Here is a 14,319-nt window from a genome sequence, read left to right as displayed (position 1 = left end):
TTTAAATTTGATGATATCCTTCATTTACATTTATATGGAATTGAAATTAAGTAAATAAGGTGTTTTGCAGATGCAGTGCTGGTTGCATAAAATATATTCATAATTTGACTCCCCTGTTTGTGTTGTTTATATTTTATTCTGCGCATTCGATGGATTTTCTTGAATGCAGACATGGCTGACCTCCCCAGGATCACTGCGGCTACTGTGTAGTGTGTAGGTTGCTGTATAATTTGGATGTAAAGCACTGTTACTCGCTGTCCCTTATTTCCTAAAGCCCTTTGGTTCGATTGGCTGACTAGCACATTCATTACAGGCTTGGTACGGCATGTCCTCTGTGCAATTTCATTTGTGGGTCAGTGAGATTACATTTTTGCTGAGGGAAAATGATCTTTAACATATAGGGCTATAGGAGCAGAGACTTTTCCCCCCTTCTCTCTTTCTATGTGGACGTTATACAGAGACCCAGAACGAACAAATTTGTCCCGCTAGCCTTTTTGGTTAATGACTAACATTAGGATAGCTGACAATCAGATGTGCAGTGTGGCTTCAATATGGAGCCGGGTATTTAGGTCAGAATGAATACACTGTCACAATGTGGAGTTGATAACTTTGCAATACTTTAATTCTCCCCTGGGCGAGTACCTATTTGTCACTTACCTCCAGGTATGCGATCCGCCTGAATTCAGTATGAAAAGGAGAGGCAGCTAAGCAGAATAAAAAATATAGGTTACGTTAACAGTCTTGGTAAGGAAGTGGATTCTGGAAGATGTATCTGCTGGCTGAATGTTTGTAATAAGAACTGACTTTTCACTCGACCCAGGGTTTGTATTTCCTTGACAGCATAGATCATTTTAATGGTAAATAGCATTGTAATACACCAATCAAGCCCTTTTCTAAAGTAGGAACTGTTAAATAGAGAAATGTTTGTGATGTGGAACATAATGCGACTTTGTTACAAGTGAGAATTTAATCTAACAGGAAGTGAAGCGTGGAAGTGGAGGAAGAGAGCAGGTAATTACCTCTGTTAACAGGGAAGGTTCATACGTCCGGCCTGATCCTCCTATCGCCACTGCTCAGACATTTTAGTCTACTTTAAGGACTGTCTGTTCAGCGCCTCATAATCCTGAAGAAAATGGGTTCTGGTAACCTGAATGAGATCTTTGACTGAAGATTAATGTAATTTTCAGGCTGCAAATCCCTTCCTGGTTGTACAGGTGACCCTTTCTCACCATAGCCACCCTCTCTCTCACATTCAACACCCCTCCCCCCCCCCAGTCCTCCCGTAGGACCTATGGATCCTGGAAACATGGGAAGGGTCAAACACGTTGTAACCGGGAGAAGGGGGATTCTTGTAAAAGAAAAAGGCAATGAACAAAAACACAAATATACACTCGATATATCGTATCAGTCTCTGTTCACTCGAGTCCTGGACCGGTTTCCCCACTTTAACATGCCTCTGAGAGCCGCGAATCATATTTAAGCTGCCCTTAAAGCGGGTTCTGGAATGCGCTGCTGCCGGTTTCCACATCTGTTGCACATCTGGGTTGAGCTAAGCCCCGCGAAATAAATTAATCACTGAATCGTTTAAACATTAAAAGAGCAATACGTCTGAAATGTAACTAATGCACACGCTTCTTTAAAGGGAGGCTGTTAAAGCATTTACAGTAACACAAATTTTGGTTAGTGACAGTATGAGAGTAAAACAAACTATAAGAATTATATATTAAAAAAAAACACAGTAGTCATAATACTACACATTTCTTAAATTTCACTGAGGATCAATATATTTGTAAGTCCGGGGTGATGTTACCCTATGGAAACACCCTGCAGTGAATTTCATCCTGGGTGGGGACATAAATTACTCACCTATGACCCATCCTCCACAGCAGAGACACTTTCTCAGAGCACTTACACATTATCTGTATTATTTATTAGGCACGTATGTGGAAAGCCACCATTAATCACAGCAAGAATGCGTCTCTGACATTGTACAGGTGTGAAACCGTATCAGCTTGAAATTAAAGAATCGTTTCTGCTTTGGAAAGTATGCGATGATTAAAACGCGAAAGACATATTAAAATGTACCCAATATAAACATCAGCATTACCTGTTTTGGGCGTGTGACATTAAAATCAGCTGTGCTATTTATGAATACAGTAATTGTATTTTTTTTTTTTTCTATTTTAGACTCAGGTATGGTGCCTGCCTGTCAGCCCTTGAATAAGCAGACACATAAAGACACACATCTGTTTAACATTAACTCCTGTACAGAGTTGCACTATTTCCTTAATCTTTCTAAAGTATTTTCTCCCTTTTTAAATGGAGACTGATTCTGGGCCTTTATATTTATATTACATTTTAAGGCAATACTCATTTCCGCTGCCGCACCTGAGATTGGTCTCCTGCTGGCTATAACGTGGCCATTTAATAAAAGGCTTGTAAGAACTCAACATGAGAGCTTTTCTCACATTTGTCTCGACACCCCCTGGTCACCCCAGAGATTGTCACTCATTTTCAGTCACAGGATGTTTTCAACCTGAATTCACAACCGGTGCTGACAGTGTTCGATCTGGGCCGAAACGCTGAGAGAGATGCGATGTGCGAATGCATGTGGGGGTGAGCTCAGGGTTGCGTTGGCCTGGGTTAAGGGGTTCTGTGCAAAAACACCTTTTCTCTGGCCCTGCTTTTCATTGCAAACCGACAATAACAAGTAAACATCAAATTTACATCTAACTCGTCCAGTTTCTCTCTTCTCACATGCACATTTTATCATTATTTTTGGTAATTTGTTTACATTTTCCATCCCCTAAGACATTACTTCTTCGTTGTTGACTCCCGTAGTTCACATCAGCACTGACCAACGATGGTATGCTTTCTAATTTGTGCATTTCCAACACTAGTGCGTAGGTCTGCTTTCCCCACGTGTCATCCATGAATCGACTGATTTATTTAACGAAGTAAGCCCAACGAAATGGAGTATATAGTTTAATGTTTTGGAAGATTATCTAGAGGATTGCGAATGCTAACAGTGGGTCTTTAAAGGGACTAATATTGGCTGGGGGTTGGGGAATGCCAAATGGCCATCAGATAACCGTGTCAGTGAGAAAAGCCTATATTGACAGACAGGGCTGGACTCGCAGATATAGGAACTCGAGTTCGAGTCTAAGCAGCGGCCTTAACCTTGTTCTGTATGGCTTTCATTCAGCCGAGAAATACTGCAAAGCAGGAAAACAAGTTAGCCTTGTATTAATGTAATCTATATTCAGCGACACACCCACAGTGTGTGAGATGTGTCAAGGACAGGGAATATTTCATAGTAGCGGTCCTTTATTTTTTGTAACCTTGAAATGAGAGAATTTGCTTGGACCAAAACCTTTTTTTTTCCATCAGTGAGTGAAGGGTATGCACATCTTGAATCCTGTGTTTTTATACCAGGAGTTTAACAGGTCACACGTATTAAGTATGTAACGGGTTAAAATGAGACTGAGATTCTAACATTTTATACAAGTTCCTCTTTTGGAGAATAAATAAACAGGCATTTGCATCCATTAGAGACAGTTATACCTTTCCAAGCAGCAGTGCACACATGAATCAGATTAATGTTATACCCCTGTGTTTCTAGAATGGGTGGAAGGAAACTAGTTATTTTATTGATTGTGTGTGTGTGTATAGATCTGGGCTTTCCTGTCCGTTGTGCAGCTGAAAGTCTCAGTAAGGACTCGGGGATAAAGCAGACCCATGCAGGGAATTGGCACTGTGGCTATTTGTGTGCAGAATCATGCCGGGCACAATGGACTTTCCTCTTGACAAATCACACATAATCACCATAGTAACACCACATAATTATGCATAAGATCTCAACACGCGTACAAAAGGAAGCCCGGCAGGAGCTGTGAGGGATTGTTGTGTTGGCTGATGGGAGACAGATGTGGGAGGGAGATGGTGTATACAAGTACCGCGGAGAGACGGCGGTGGATTTGAGAAATGAACCGGAGACAAAGATCGCCAGCATTGTGCCGGGGTGTTCCTCGATAAAGCCCATGTATCATCTGGGAGCTCGGGCGGGCTGAGGTAGATATCAGCAAACTGGAGACTGATAGATACCCCCCTGACTGACATTGTGATGGTCGGAGTAAAAAGTTCATCCATCTTTGTGCTCCTCTTCGATGCAGGTTCCGCCACAGAGAAAAACATTTTCTGATGAAGATACATCATAATTTCAAATCCTGTATTCCCAGTCAGTGCTCAGGGGTTAGATAGGATGCTTTGACACTCGAAACACCAGAAGCTATCAAAGTTTATTCCAAGTGCTGTCGCTGAACAAGACAGACAGGTTGTTTTTTTTCCCGTCCATCTTCGAGTTCAGTGTACAGTGCAGACTGAGAGTCCCACGCTGAAAGGGGTCACGACCTTGTCACTTTTCCCCCTCACATATCTGGCAAATGTATAGTAATATCACATGGCAAATGTACATGTGTTGGTTATTCTAAGACTGCAGTAAAAGCTATGTACAAAAGGAACATGACCTCTAACCATTCATCCGTCCATCAATCTATGTATCAATAGATATATAATTCAAAGTATTTTTGAAGGCAGTTTAAAAAAATCCTCTATATGGTTGTATTGTGTAGAAGTTTAGCGTTGCCAGGAGCAGATTTGCCGAGGGGTTGGTATGTGTTTATGGTGGTTAGGCCAGCAGAGAACCAGTGGAGTTGAAGACATCTTTGAATATGTTTCCACCTCCTTTCGTCTTTAATCATATTACAGTTTTAAATCACAAAGAGCATCGACTGCAGCACTACAACCGAATGGAGGGAAGATGCCTATAATAGGCTCTCGCTCGGTTGTGTGTACAGCAACACTGTTAATTGCGTTGGTGTGTTTGTGGGTAAACACAGGCGTGGGATGGATCTCGCTGATGGGGTGACTTTCGCTCCTTCTTCGGGGGGCGTCTGGTGCATTCTTGCGCAGGATCACAGTCGACGATGCGACTCTATGGCGAGACTTCAACCGATGCATTTCTGTATCAATCTCTGATTCCTCTGACAGTTCGTGTCGTGGAGGGGACTGGGGAGGCACTGGTTTGTGGCTCTGGCAAAAACACCTAAATTCCCTTTACAGACCTCTTGGGACTGCTCTTCTTTAGTACATGTTGTGAAAATGACAGGAGTAATACCCAGCCAAAGCCATTATATAGTGCTCTGCAGCATGTTTGAATAACACATCAGTATTCACTACTAAACCTAATCTATGAACCGCCTTCATCGCACTTTAAAAGAAGTGTCATATTTTTTAAGTTCCCTTTGTGCCGACACAGGAGGGTCTTTGTTTTATTATTGGTGTCGGAAATAATCCTCCTAGTTACGCTAAAGAGTTCTGTGGCACCCGTCGTTTGAACCTCGCCGAGTGATGGAGAGTCTATGATTGTAACACTGGCAAAATCCTCTAGAGTTATCCAGATCTGATTCGAAATCCGACACGGCACTCACGACTCAACGACTTTTGATTAATGCCTTTGGGTGTGTTGAACATATTCAGAATCGGCATGTGGATAAGAGACGGCAGCTCTCTCACTCAGTCCCTCGAAAAGCCTTTACATTAAAAACAATCCTGATACTTCTGCTGCTGCGATCATATTGATTTGTTCTTTAATTTATCTCTGGCTTCATTTAAAGGTTTTAGTCAGCGTCTCCCCTGGGCTCGGTTACTGAATTTGGTAGACTTGCTCAGATATGTTCGGTCTTGTCTTTATAAAAATAGATATTCCACATTAGTATGTTCATTACACCCCACCTCCCCCTCCTACCAAAAGTTTTTTTTCTTAAGAAGTTCTCTGACATAAATTTTCAGAGAACTTCAAAGCCTGATCCTGGTCTCTGCTGGAGTCCTGAGTTTCAGACAGAAAAACCAAAGACTTGGGGAATAACCACCAATTAAAGACTTTCTGCTCAGCTACTGCACTTGTACTACTTCCACTGGTTTGCATTTTCAGGTACAGCATCTGTATGGGCGTAGCTATTACAGAGATTATATTATTATTATAAAAGACCAGCATTTTATCATTCCTTTGATGTGTTTGGATTGGATTTTGGATGTTACCACAGGATTTTTCTTCTCGATAGATCTCAGGTTCAGTATGTAGCATCTGTTTTATTGCAGTCTGTTGTTATGTTTCATTTTACGAAATTGAAAAAAATAAACTTTGCTATTTCATGTAATTGAGGGTAGCTTATAGAATTTAGTCATAGGTGACATTTATTCTTATGTTCTATGACAAGATAGAAAAGAGATGATTTACTGCAAAAACCCTCCAGCTATTTACTGCCAAGTGAGTAATATGACAATTACTGTGATTAGATATTTTTGGTCTAAAATGAGCCTAATGTTACCTCCACTCTCTTCAGATACAATCTGAAATTAAGCCCCATCACAGAGTTTTAACTTCAACATCTTCGTCACGCATGTGTGTGTTGTTGTTTGCTTGCTTGTACCTACATTTGAGTGCCCTGTCAACACAATGATAATCTGAAGTGAAGTTTATTCATTTTCAGGAAACAGTGTGGTTTGGATTCTGCAGAGTTAAGATGTCTCACTTTTCTCACTTTTAGTTTCTTAAGTGTAGAGTCAAGTCAAGGTACAGCTTTTGGAGAATGGAAAACCATTTTCCGCTTCATTCGAAACCACCGAGTTGCATTCACAGGCTGAGGAACAAAGGCAGTGAGTGGTAGACCGGAGGAGTCGCCTATTCTCCAAGACCGGCATCAAGGGATTCAGGAACAAAGGCACAAATTTGGCTCCCGTCCGCTTTTACACTTAAGTACCCTTCCGTCAAAGAACCGCTTTAATTCCTTTTTCCTGATTTGACATATTGATTACAGTTGGCCTAGTGTACGCTAAATTTAGTTTTGGCAACTTTCCCCTGCCCTTAATGGTCACCTAATGTGCCCTCCGCTGGCATCTCAGCTGGACCCTGCGGCACCCGGCGTCTTCAGCTGGCACTGGGGGCGGCGTTGACGCAGCCCCATCGGTCGAGCCTGGTCCACAGATTGTCGTTCCAGGGATTTTGACAGAAAATGTGATAATTGCCTCGTTTCAGCAGTAGGTGATTTATTTCCACTGGAATGAAGAAAGGGCCTAATCCCTCCGCTTTGGTGCTGGGATCGGGTGTGATTTAGCAGCAATAAATAGCTGGAGAATGCCTTTTTCCACACTTGAAATCATTCCCATCTTGCTAGCCCCCTTTGTTGATACTATTCAATAATAAAAGCTTTTGTGAAGCCAAACGGGCTGGTCCTTTTTTTTATTTTTATAATGATTTGAATTTGGGCTTAACCTTCAGTAAAAGGACTGTCATAAAGGCTTTTTCTTATCCCTTTTTTATTATTAAGGGCATTCATGGGAGGAAGAAAGCCCTGGTGATAATAACCACAATAATGATTCTCTTCTTCACTGTTATACCAGGTCTTTGTGTTTTGATTGATGGTGGTATCTGCAGAACCACTGCAATATTTTATTTGAAGTGGTTTAATGCATAAGTCTCAGCTGTGTCTTCAGATTCGTTTTCCTTACGGATTCGTCCTTTGCTGTTTCCGTAGCTCGAATGACTAGTTTGTAATACACTGTACATAAACAACACATGGTTCCTTCTGTAATTTAGGTACATTTAAATAATAACCTGGTGTCTGTGTCAATATATACACAAGCAGTAATTAGGCAGCCACCTACAATGTTGACTGTTATTTACCAATTCAAGATGAACACACACACACACACCCACACACACAATGGCAGGTAGATCCAAGAAATACGCAAGCATGGGAGGAATAATATGTAACAGCACAAATATTACAAGTAATCATAGTGACAATAAACTCAATCTCAATACCAGTGTCTCAAGGGGGAAAATACTTTAGTTTAAGTCTGTGTCTACAACAATTTCCCCCCATATTGCACTTTTAGTTGCTGCCCCGTCTCCTCACTCCAGTGTAGAGCTGTTATTAAACACTCATTGTTTATGGGCAGATTTTCATTAAGATGTGTTTTATTACATTTTCATTCCCATCGAAAATACGCATTGTGCAGTAGCTGTGAGAAATAACTCGTCTGCCCCCAAGAGACCAATAACACGCGGCTGAGTCTTCTGAAAAGTTTGCTTACAAAAGATGCACGATAAATTAGTTGAAATCTCAAGTGACATCACACTGTTTTGAAAATGGAGCGTGATTGCTTTTTTTATATTGCCTTTCCCAAGATCGGAGGAAAGGGCGGCACTATTGAGTGAAATGGGTCTTGCGAAGCACTATTCGTACCTCAGTTACAAGACTGATATCAGAGAAGACGACTAGAAATTTAATAATGATATCTCTGAGTTTACAGCACGAGGTAGCAGTAGGTTTTTGGAACAACATAATAACAGAAATTCCCCCTCATCATATTTCAGTGACAACCACTCCATTTCCATTTATTTGCCTAATGGGATTCGACATGAAATAAATGACAGCCATACTTTGTGAGGGAGGGCTGAATTATGTATAGAATTTCAAAATTTCTGATATCTGCACTTAATATATCCATTGTGAAAGAACATATCCAACTCTTTAGATGTGTTTCTGTGTGTGTCTATAAGGAAATCGTTAACTGAACACTGGTTTCGAACACTTTGTAACATGTTTGAGGATTTCTCTGTGTGATCTTTCATTCCCTGCTGAAAATACCAGCACGACTCGTCTGACCTCCTCCTCCTTAAATCACTTAACATTCGCTGATGAAATCGAGCTTGATTGTGTTTATGACAAAAGTGCTGCAAGAGTCCACGATGGCAAGCCTCTTTATCCCCTCATGAGATACTGTACCCTGCTGGCAAAGAAAAGGAGAGAGACAGAGTGGAGTTCCTGTACTGATATTCCTCTGTTTTTAGTTCAAATCACAGTGAGACAGGCAGTGTCACTGTGGTTAAAAAGCAATTTTAACACATTCACACATTCCTTTATGTTAAACAACATCACAATTGCAGACGCAGGTGTTCTGTTTAATATTATAAAACATAACACAACATGCAACTTAGTGAAGAAATTGCTCCTAGGAAATACTGCTAATGAGGATCTCAACCACATGTTTGTCATCAAACCAGCAGTAGCCTTGCAGGTAGTTCCTCAATATGTACATCACCATTATATATATATTTTGTGGCTGATTCACTTGTTTTTTACTTTAAGTTTTAACAAACTGGTATCTATAATGTTCAATCGATAGAGCCTTGGAAGATGGATGAGACCAGGACATAATTCAAGGAGGTCTATGTGCCAGAACCCATCAGTTCTGGATCGACGATGCTTCTATTGGTGCCAGCTGTAAACCTGATGGGACAAATTAATATGATGATGCTCTCGAGGAAGGGAGATACCATATTTGTTGGTGGCTACTCTATTATTATTATTACTAGTAATAATACACAGGGACACAAATGGAAATTGGGCTTCAAGGCATTCAAGATGGAAAACAGGAGACACTTCTTCACACAGAGAGGCGTCACAATCTGAACAAACTCCCCAGCGATGTGGCTGAAGAGACAATTTGGGAAAATTCAAAAACAGACTGGATAGGATCCTTGGATCACTTAGTTATTAATGGACACTGAACGAACACGATGGGGCGAATGGGCTCCTCTCGATTGGACACTTCATATTCTTATGTTCTTAATAAGAAATCCTCTCTACGTTTGCAATATAACTTGAGAAAACGTATGTATATTGACAGTTAGGCGGCCAGGACAGGATAGAATCCTGAAATACTTACCCCTTGTCTTAACTCAAATGCAGTTTTCTCTGGGCCGAATCGGAGTTCAGCAAACTCTGAAAATATATAATTGATAGATAAGTGTAGCCTAATGAATGCTACTTAGTAACAGAATCTGAAATAAAATTATTCAAGGACATGATTGTTTCAAATGTGTGAATATGTACAACGAAAACTGCAGTAATGTATCAAAGTAGGGAACAAAGCCATGAGTCCTGCTATTTTTAGCAGCGTCTCCTCCAGATAAGAACCCTGCCCTTGCTCTTCTGAATGCTGCTCATAACACAACAACCCTGTTTTCTAAGAATAAAAGGGCATCATAAAGCATGTGCGCCTGGGAGCAGTCCGCCTCCGAACAGTGCAGTGTTAATAATACCGATAGGTGATGCATTGCGTTCGTGATCTGAGTGACCCTGACAATCGTGCCTGCAGAGTTTGAGTCCATAACGTTGTGGAGACCGAAGCTCACTTGTGCTCTGTACAGTACATGCCTCGTTGTCCTGTTGTTGCTTACATTTCTCCATAAATATCAGAGGTTGGTGTCTTATTCCTTGTCGAGTGCCGACTTGCCAACCTCGATTCATATGTGTTGACTCCTCATCTGCCTAGATTCCTTCATTAAGGGGGATAGTTGGAATAAAGCAGAAATATGCAAATGGCACCGTCTGTGTTTCAGTGTATTGCGTAGTTTTGCTGACTGTTGTATGTGTTGTCCTGTTTTACAGAGGATCACAGTGATAATAATGAAAATGGAAGAAAAAAACACACCAGATTCCGCATATTTTGTTAATGTGTTTTTGTAAAATGTGTTTTTTACATTTGATTGCACAACTATTTGCCAAATAACTTATTTCATAGTATATCTGATTAGGATTAATAGGTATTGATTTATTGGAAGACATACCGAAAAATATATTCGGTTTCGATCTATTCCTTGGATATGAAGTTACGAGATTACCAACAATATTCACAACAAAGGATAAAGTATTTTCCCTTCACACAGACTTACGAATGTGTTACACTTTTTGTAAATTTTCACTATTTCGCTGTATCCTGAGATCACAGCCTACCTGACATTAACTCGGCCCCTCTTGACGTCATGAATATTAACTTGTCCTACCGTGCAGAGGCACATCATAAATATGTAAAAAGAAAACCTAGATGGATATTACAGACAAGCACAAGTGCAGAATTATTCAAATGACCCGTCACCTGCCTTTGAACGGTATTGTCAAAAGGCCGACTGACTGAATGGTCAAACAGGAATCCCTCGACCTCTGACCTTTTTCTCTAAATCTTTAAACTTTTCGCTCAGATGTGTATAAATTCTGGTTAAATCTTAGCATGAGGATTGGAAAGTAATGCATTTCTGCCCACGGTAACCCCCACTCTCTTGCTGTACCTGAGCTTAATGTAGCTTAACACTCCGAAATTCACTTGACAGTCGCGGCTTATTTGCAGTCTAATTTGAAACTCTAATTCATCATGAAATTAAAAGTAAACTTTAGATTAATTATCTTTAACTTGATTGAATCTGCTCATTGCTTTAGGGTGTTTGTTCGTTAGTAATGCAAATGTGCCACACAAACACAACTGTGCATTTTGGAAGCTTTCCAGTAACAGCTGCCTGCTATAGATTACCTTCTCTCTCTCTCTCTCTCTCATCTTATAACAACAGTACAGCGTTAAGGAACAAATCATCAGGTCCACAAAATAATTTTAAAAAGCAGAACATCTGTTTTGACACAGGACTGCAACACAGCGGAAATTCATGGGCATCAATATCCCCCCTTGACTTGGAACAGCTGTCCGTGCCGTTTATTAAATCGCCCAAAGGTGCATGTGCTTATTTTACTTCTATATTCTCAAACATCCATGTATAGATATTTTCAACACGCCTTTCTTTTCTTTCGGCGTGATCTGTGCGTGTGTTTACACTTTCTCTTTCCACAATTATAATCTTCAGCATACCTACTGTGTTGAGTGTTGAAAATGCGTAGCGTACAGTGGAGAAGTTTGTGAGAACAGCTTGTTTTATGTGGCGTTGAGTGCAGTCTGTGCTAATAACGGCCTTTCTAATACCTCCGCAGGAGTACATGGACTCCAATAAGTGTATAGAAGAACTGCTCAAACAGCTGGAGGAGGAACACAGGAATGTGCGAAGGCAAGTGAAACTATCCTTACGTTTCTGTTTTACCCGTCAAGACTTTGACATACAAGAGAACTAAAGCCAAACTATCAAATGTTGTTTTAATATCCAAATAGTTTTCTACTTTTAAACTCAGGACCACATTGTTTTTATTCACATACAGGTTGATTTCTGACACCATGTCATGTCTTTGTTTAAATCTCAATGGTTTAGGTAGTTTCTTTTCATTGGAAGCAAGTTTTATCATAAACAGCAGATTTGGGTGATCAGATCTTTCCTCTCTTTTGAGGAAGGTGTTTGCAGGGCAGGATTTATGGTTTTACGGAAGTTGGTTGGGATTACTTTTCAGCTTTCAAGAGCTCGTGTCCTTTGCATGCGGCTGTGTCACTTGCTTCTCAGGATGTAAAATGCTCATTAGTTCACTTACATTTTTCCAAGAAGCTCTAAATATATCTAATTATACTGAAGCCACTTAGTTCTTTTGTGCCGTTTCTTCTTCTCAAGCACAGATTTGGGGGTTCTGGGGCTGTTTATAAATATTCAAATAGACATGTCTGAATGGGGGTGCTTCAGGTTATGTCACTAACACCGACCCACAGCACCCTGACTCCTGAAAGCAATCCGGTAACCCTTCAATAGTCCCTCCTATTTGTTTACCCCTCACTAAGCAGGGAGGCCTGTGAGGCAATAGCAGCCGGGCCTCTGGGGGTGACAGAAGTCTTTGCAAGCGCTAGGTCCCGATCAGTGGGGAGCTGGGAAGTGGTTTGTATGGGACAGATTGTTGTTCTTCTCCCTCCTCTTCCCGTGAATGAAAACCCCTGCCCTTCTCACGGCGAAGGTGAACCCATCGCTGTGAGCCCAAAAACCCCGAACGCACTTGTGAGACCGGGATTGCGAGAGTGCAGGATTTAAATGTATTTGCATCATGTTTAGACTAAAATAAAGAGGCTACGTGCTCTTCTTCAATAGTTACCTCTAGGATTTGCACATTGTTTGCTCTGTCTTGCTGTAACTAATGAACAATGCGGTCAGCAGGTGCTATATGTGAGTGTAAATGTATATGGATACTTTAAAATATATGATTACCAATATGAGGCACTTCCTGATATTAATTAGGAACGAAGGTCCAGTTAAACACAGGACATATATATTCCTCGGCAAAACCTTCCCTTAGGAAAGACTTTCTATTAGTACCGCAGGACAAAAATGTGGAGAAATGTGGCTCTGTGTCTCAAAACACGAGACGCAATATAAACCCGTTTCCTAAAAGCAACATCGTGTGTGCACGCACTTGAAATTAAATATCAGGATTGGAGTGACAGAGCACTCGAGAAATGAAAGGCGACAGGAGCATTGAGAGAAACGCTGGCTAATGAAAAGGCCCAGTCTCTTAAAAATAAAGAAAACAGCAGCTGTATTTCATTTTTACAGTGTTAAATAATACAATGTCACCAGCACAATTGGGTCATGGTTTATGGCTACATTCAACTCAGTCAAAGCCAAGAGAGCCTCATGAATAAAAGCACAGTTCTGTACGGCGGCGAGGAGTGCTTTATTTAAAATAGGGGGGTTTTATACTCCAAACAAACTTGAATTTTACTTTCACGTATCACACATTTATATTTATGTATAGGCAGAATGTGCAAAAGCAGCTGATATAAAGTCAACAATCTCTCTATGGATCATGAGAATAATACCCAACCTATAGGGGTGGACCTACAGTGTCTGCAGCAAGACAGATGTCCTTATAAATCAGCAGTAGACTTTATTATGGTTGTGATTTGTGACTACCATCAGTCCATCCTATTGCGGCACTGGATACCGAACCTGCCAATGATGAATTGCCCTTGGTTTACTTTTGTCTAGCTCATAAAATCCCCATAGGCACGGAGACGGAGCCCGAACAATGTCCAGAGATCGGCGAATGCGGTCGGGGAACTGCGCACTTCCTCGCGGTGAAGCGAACCAAACTCTCCTAAATGGAAACTCTCCCTCAGATGAGGAATTGGATGCGCTTCTTTTCTTGCAGTTTAGTTTGAGAGATTTCTTCCCGTCCCGACACACAGCTTTTATATCTGAAGAGCCTCACGCAGACGCACTTGTAATTCTCAGAGCTGTGATTTCTTCTGCGGAGCTATATTTAGTGAGACTGTTTACAAATCAGAAAACGTAGATTTCCTCTTCTTTTTATAGCACCCTCAGTATATGTTTTTCTTTCTACAGCTAAGTAGAAAAGTAGATATATGCGTAACGTTATGTTGAACAAGAATATTTCCAACTGACTCAAAATGTAAAAAGATTGTTAAATAAAAAAGGGGAAACTATTGTATTAAGATCACACCAGTATTAAATGTTTTCCCCCTGCATGGGTATCG

At 40.8% G+C, this 14,319-nt stretch overlaps 1 protein-coding gene across 5 annotated transcripts in view; it reads left to right on the top strand.

Annotated features, from left to right (window-relative positions):
- Positions 1 to 14,319, top strand: part of LOC136711978 (nck-associated protein 5) — a 187,571-nt gene that overhangs the window by 47,635 nt on the left and 125,617 nt on the right. For all 5 annotated transcript variants that reach the window (XM_066688605.1, XM_066688607.1, XM_066688608.1 and 2 more), the window contains one exon: positions 11,886 to 11,959. In XM_066688605.1, the coding sequence (XP_066544702.1) occupies positions 11,886 to 11,959 (74 nt within the window). The remainder of the gene's footprint in view (positions 1 to 11,885; positions 11,960 to 14,319) is intronic.

Source organism: Amia ocellicauda, chromosome 16, assembly GCF_036373705.1.
Source record: "Amia ocellicauda isolate fAmiCal2 chromosome 16, fAmiCal2.hap1, whole genome shotgun sequence".
In the NCBI taxonomy this organism is placed as follows: Eukaryota; Metazoa; Chordata; class Actinopteri; order Amiiformes; family Amiidae; genus Amia; species Amia ocellicauda.
The sequence above is the reverse complement of the archived record's forward strand: the minus strand, read 5'-3'. Positions and strand labels throughout refer to the sequence as shown.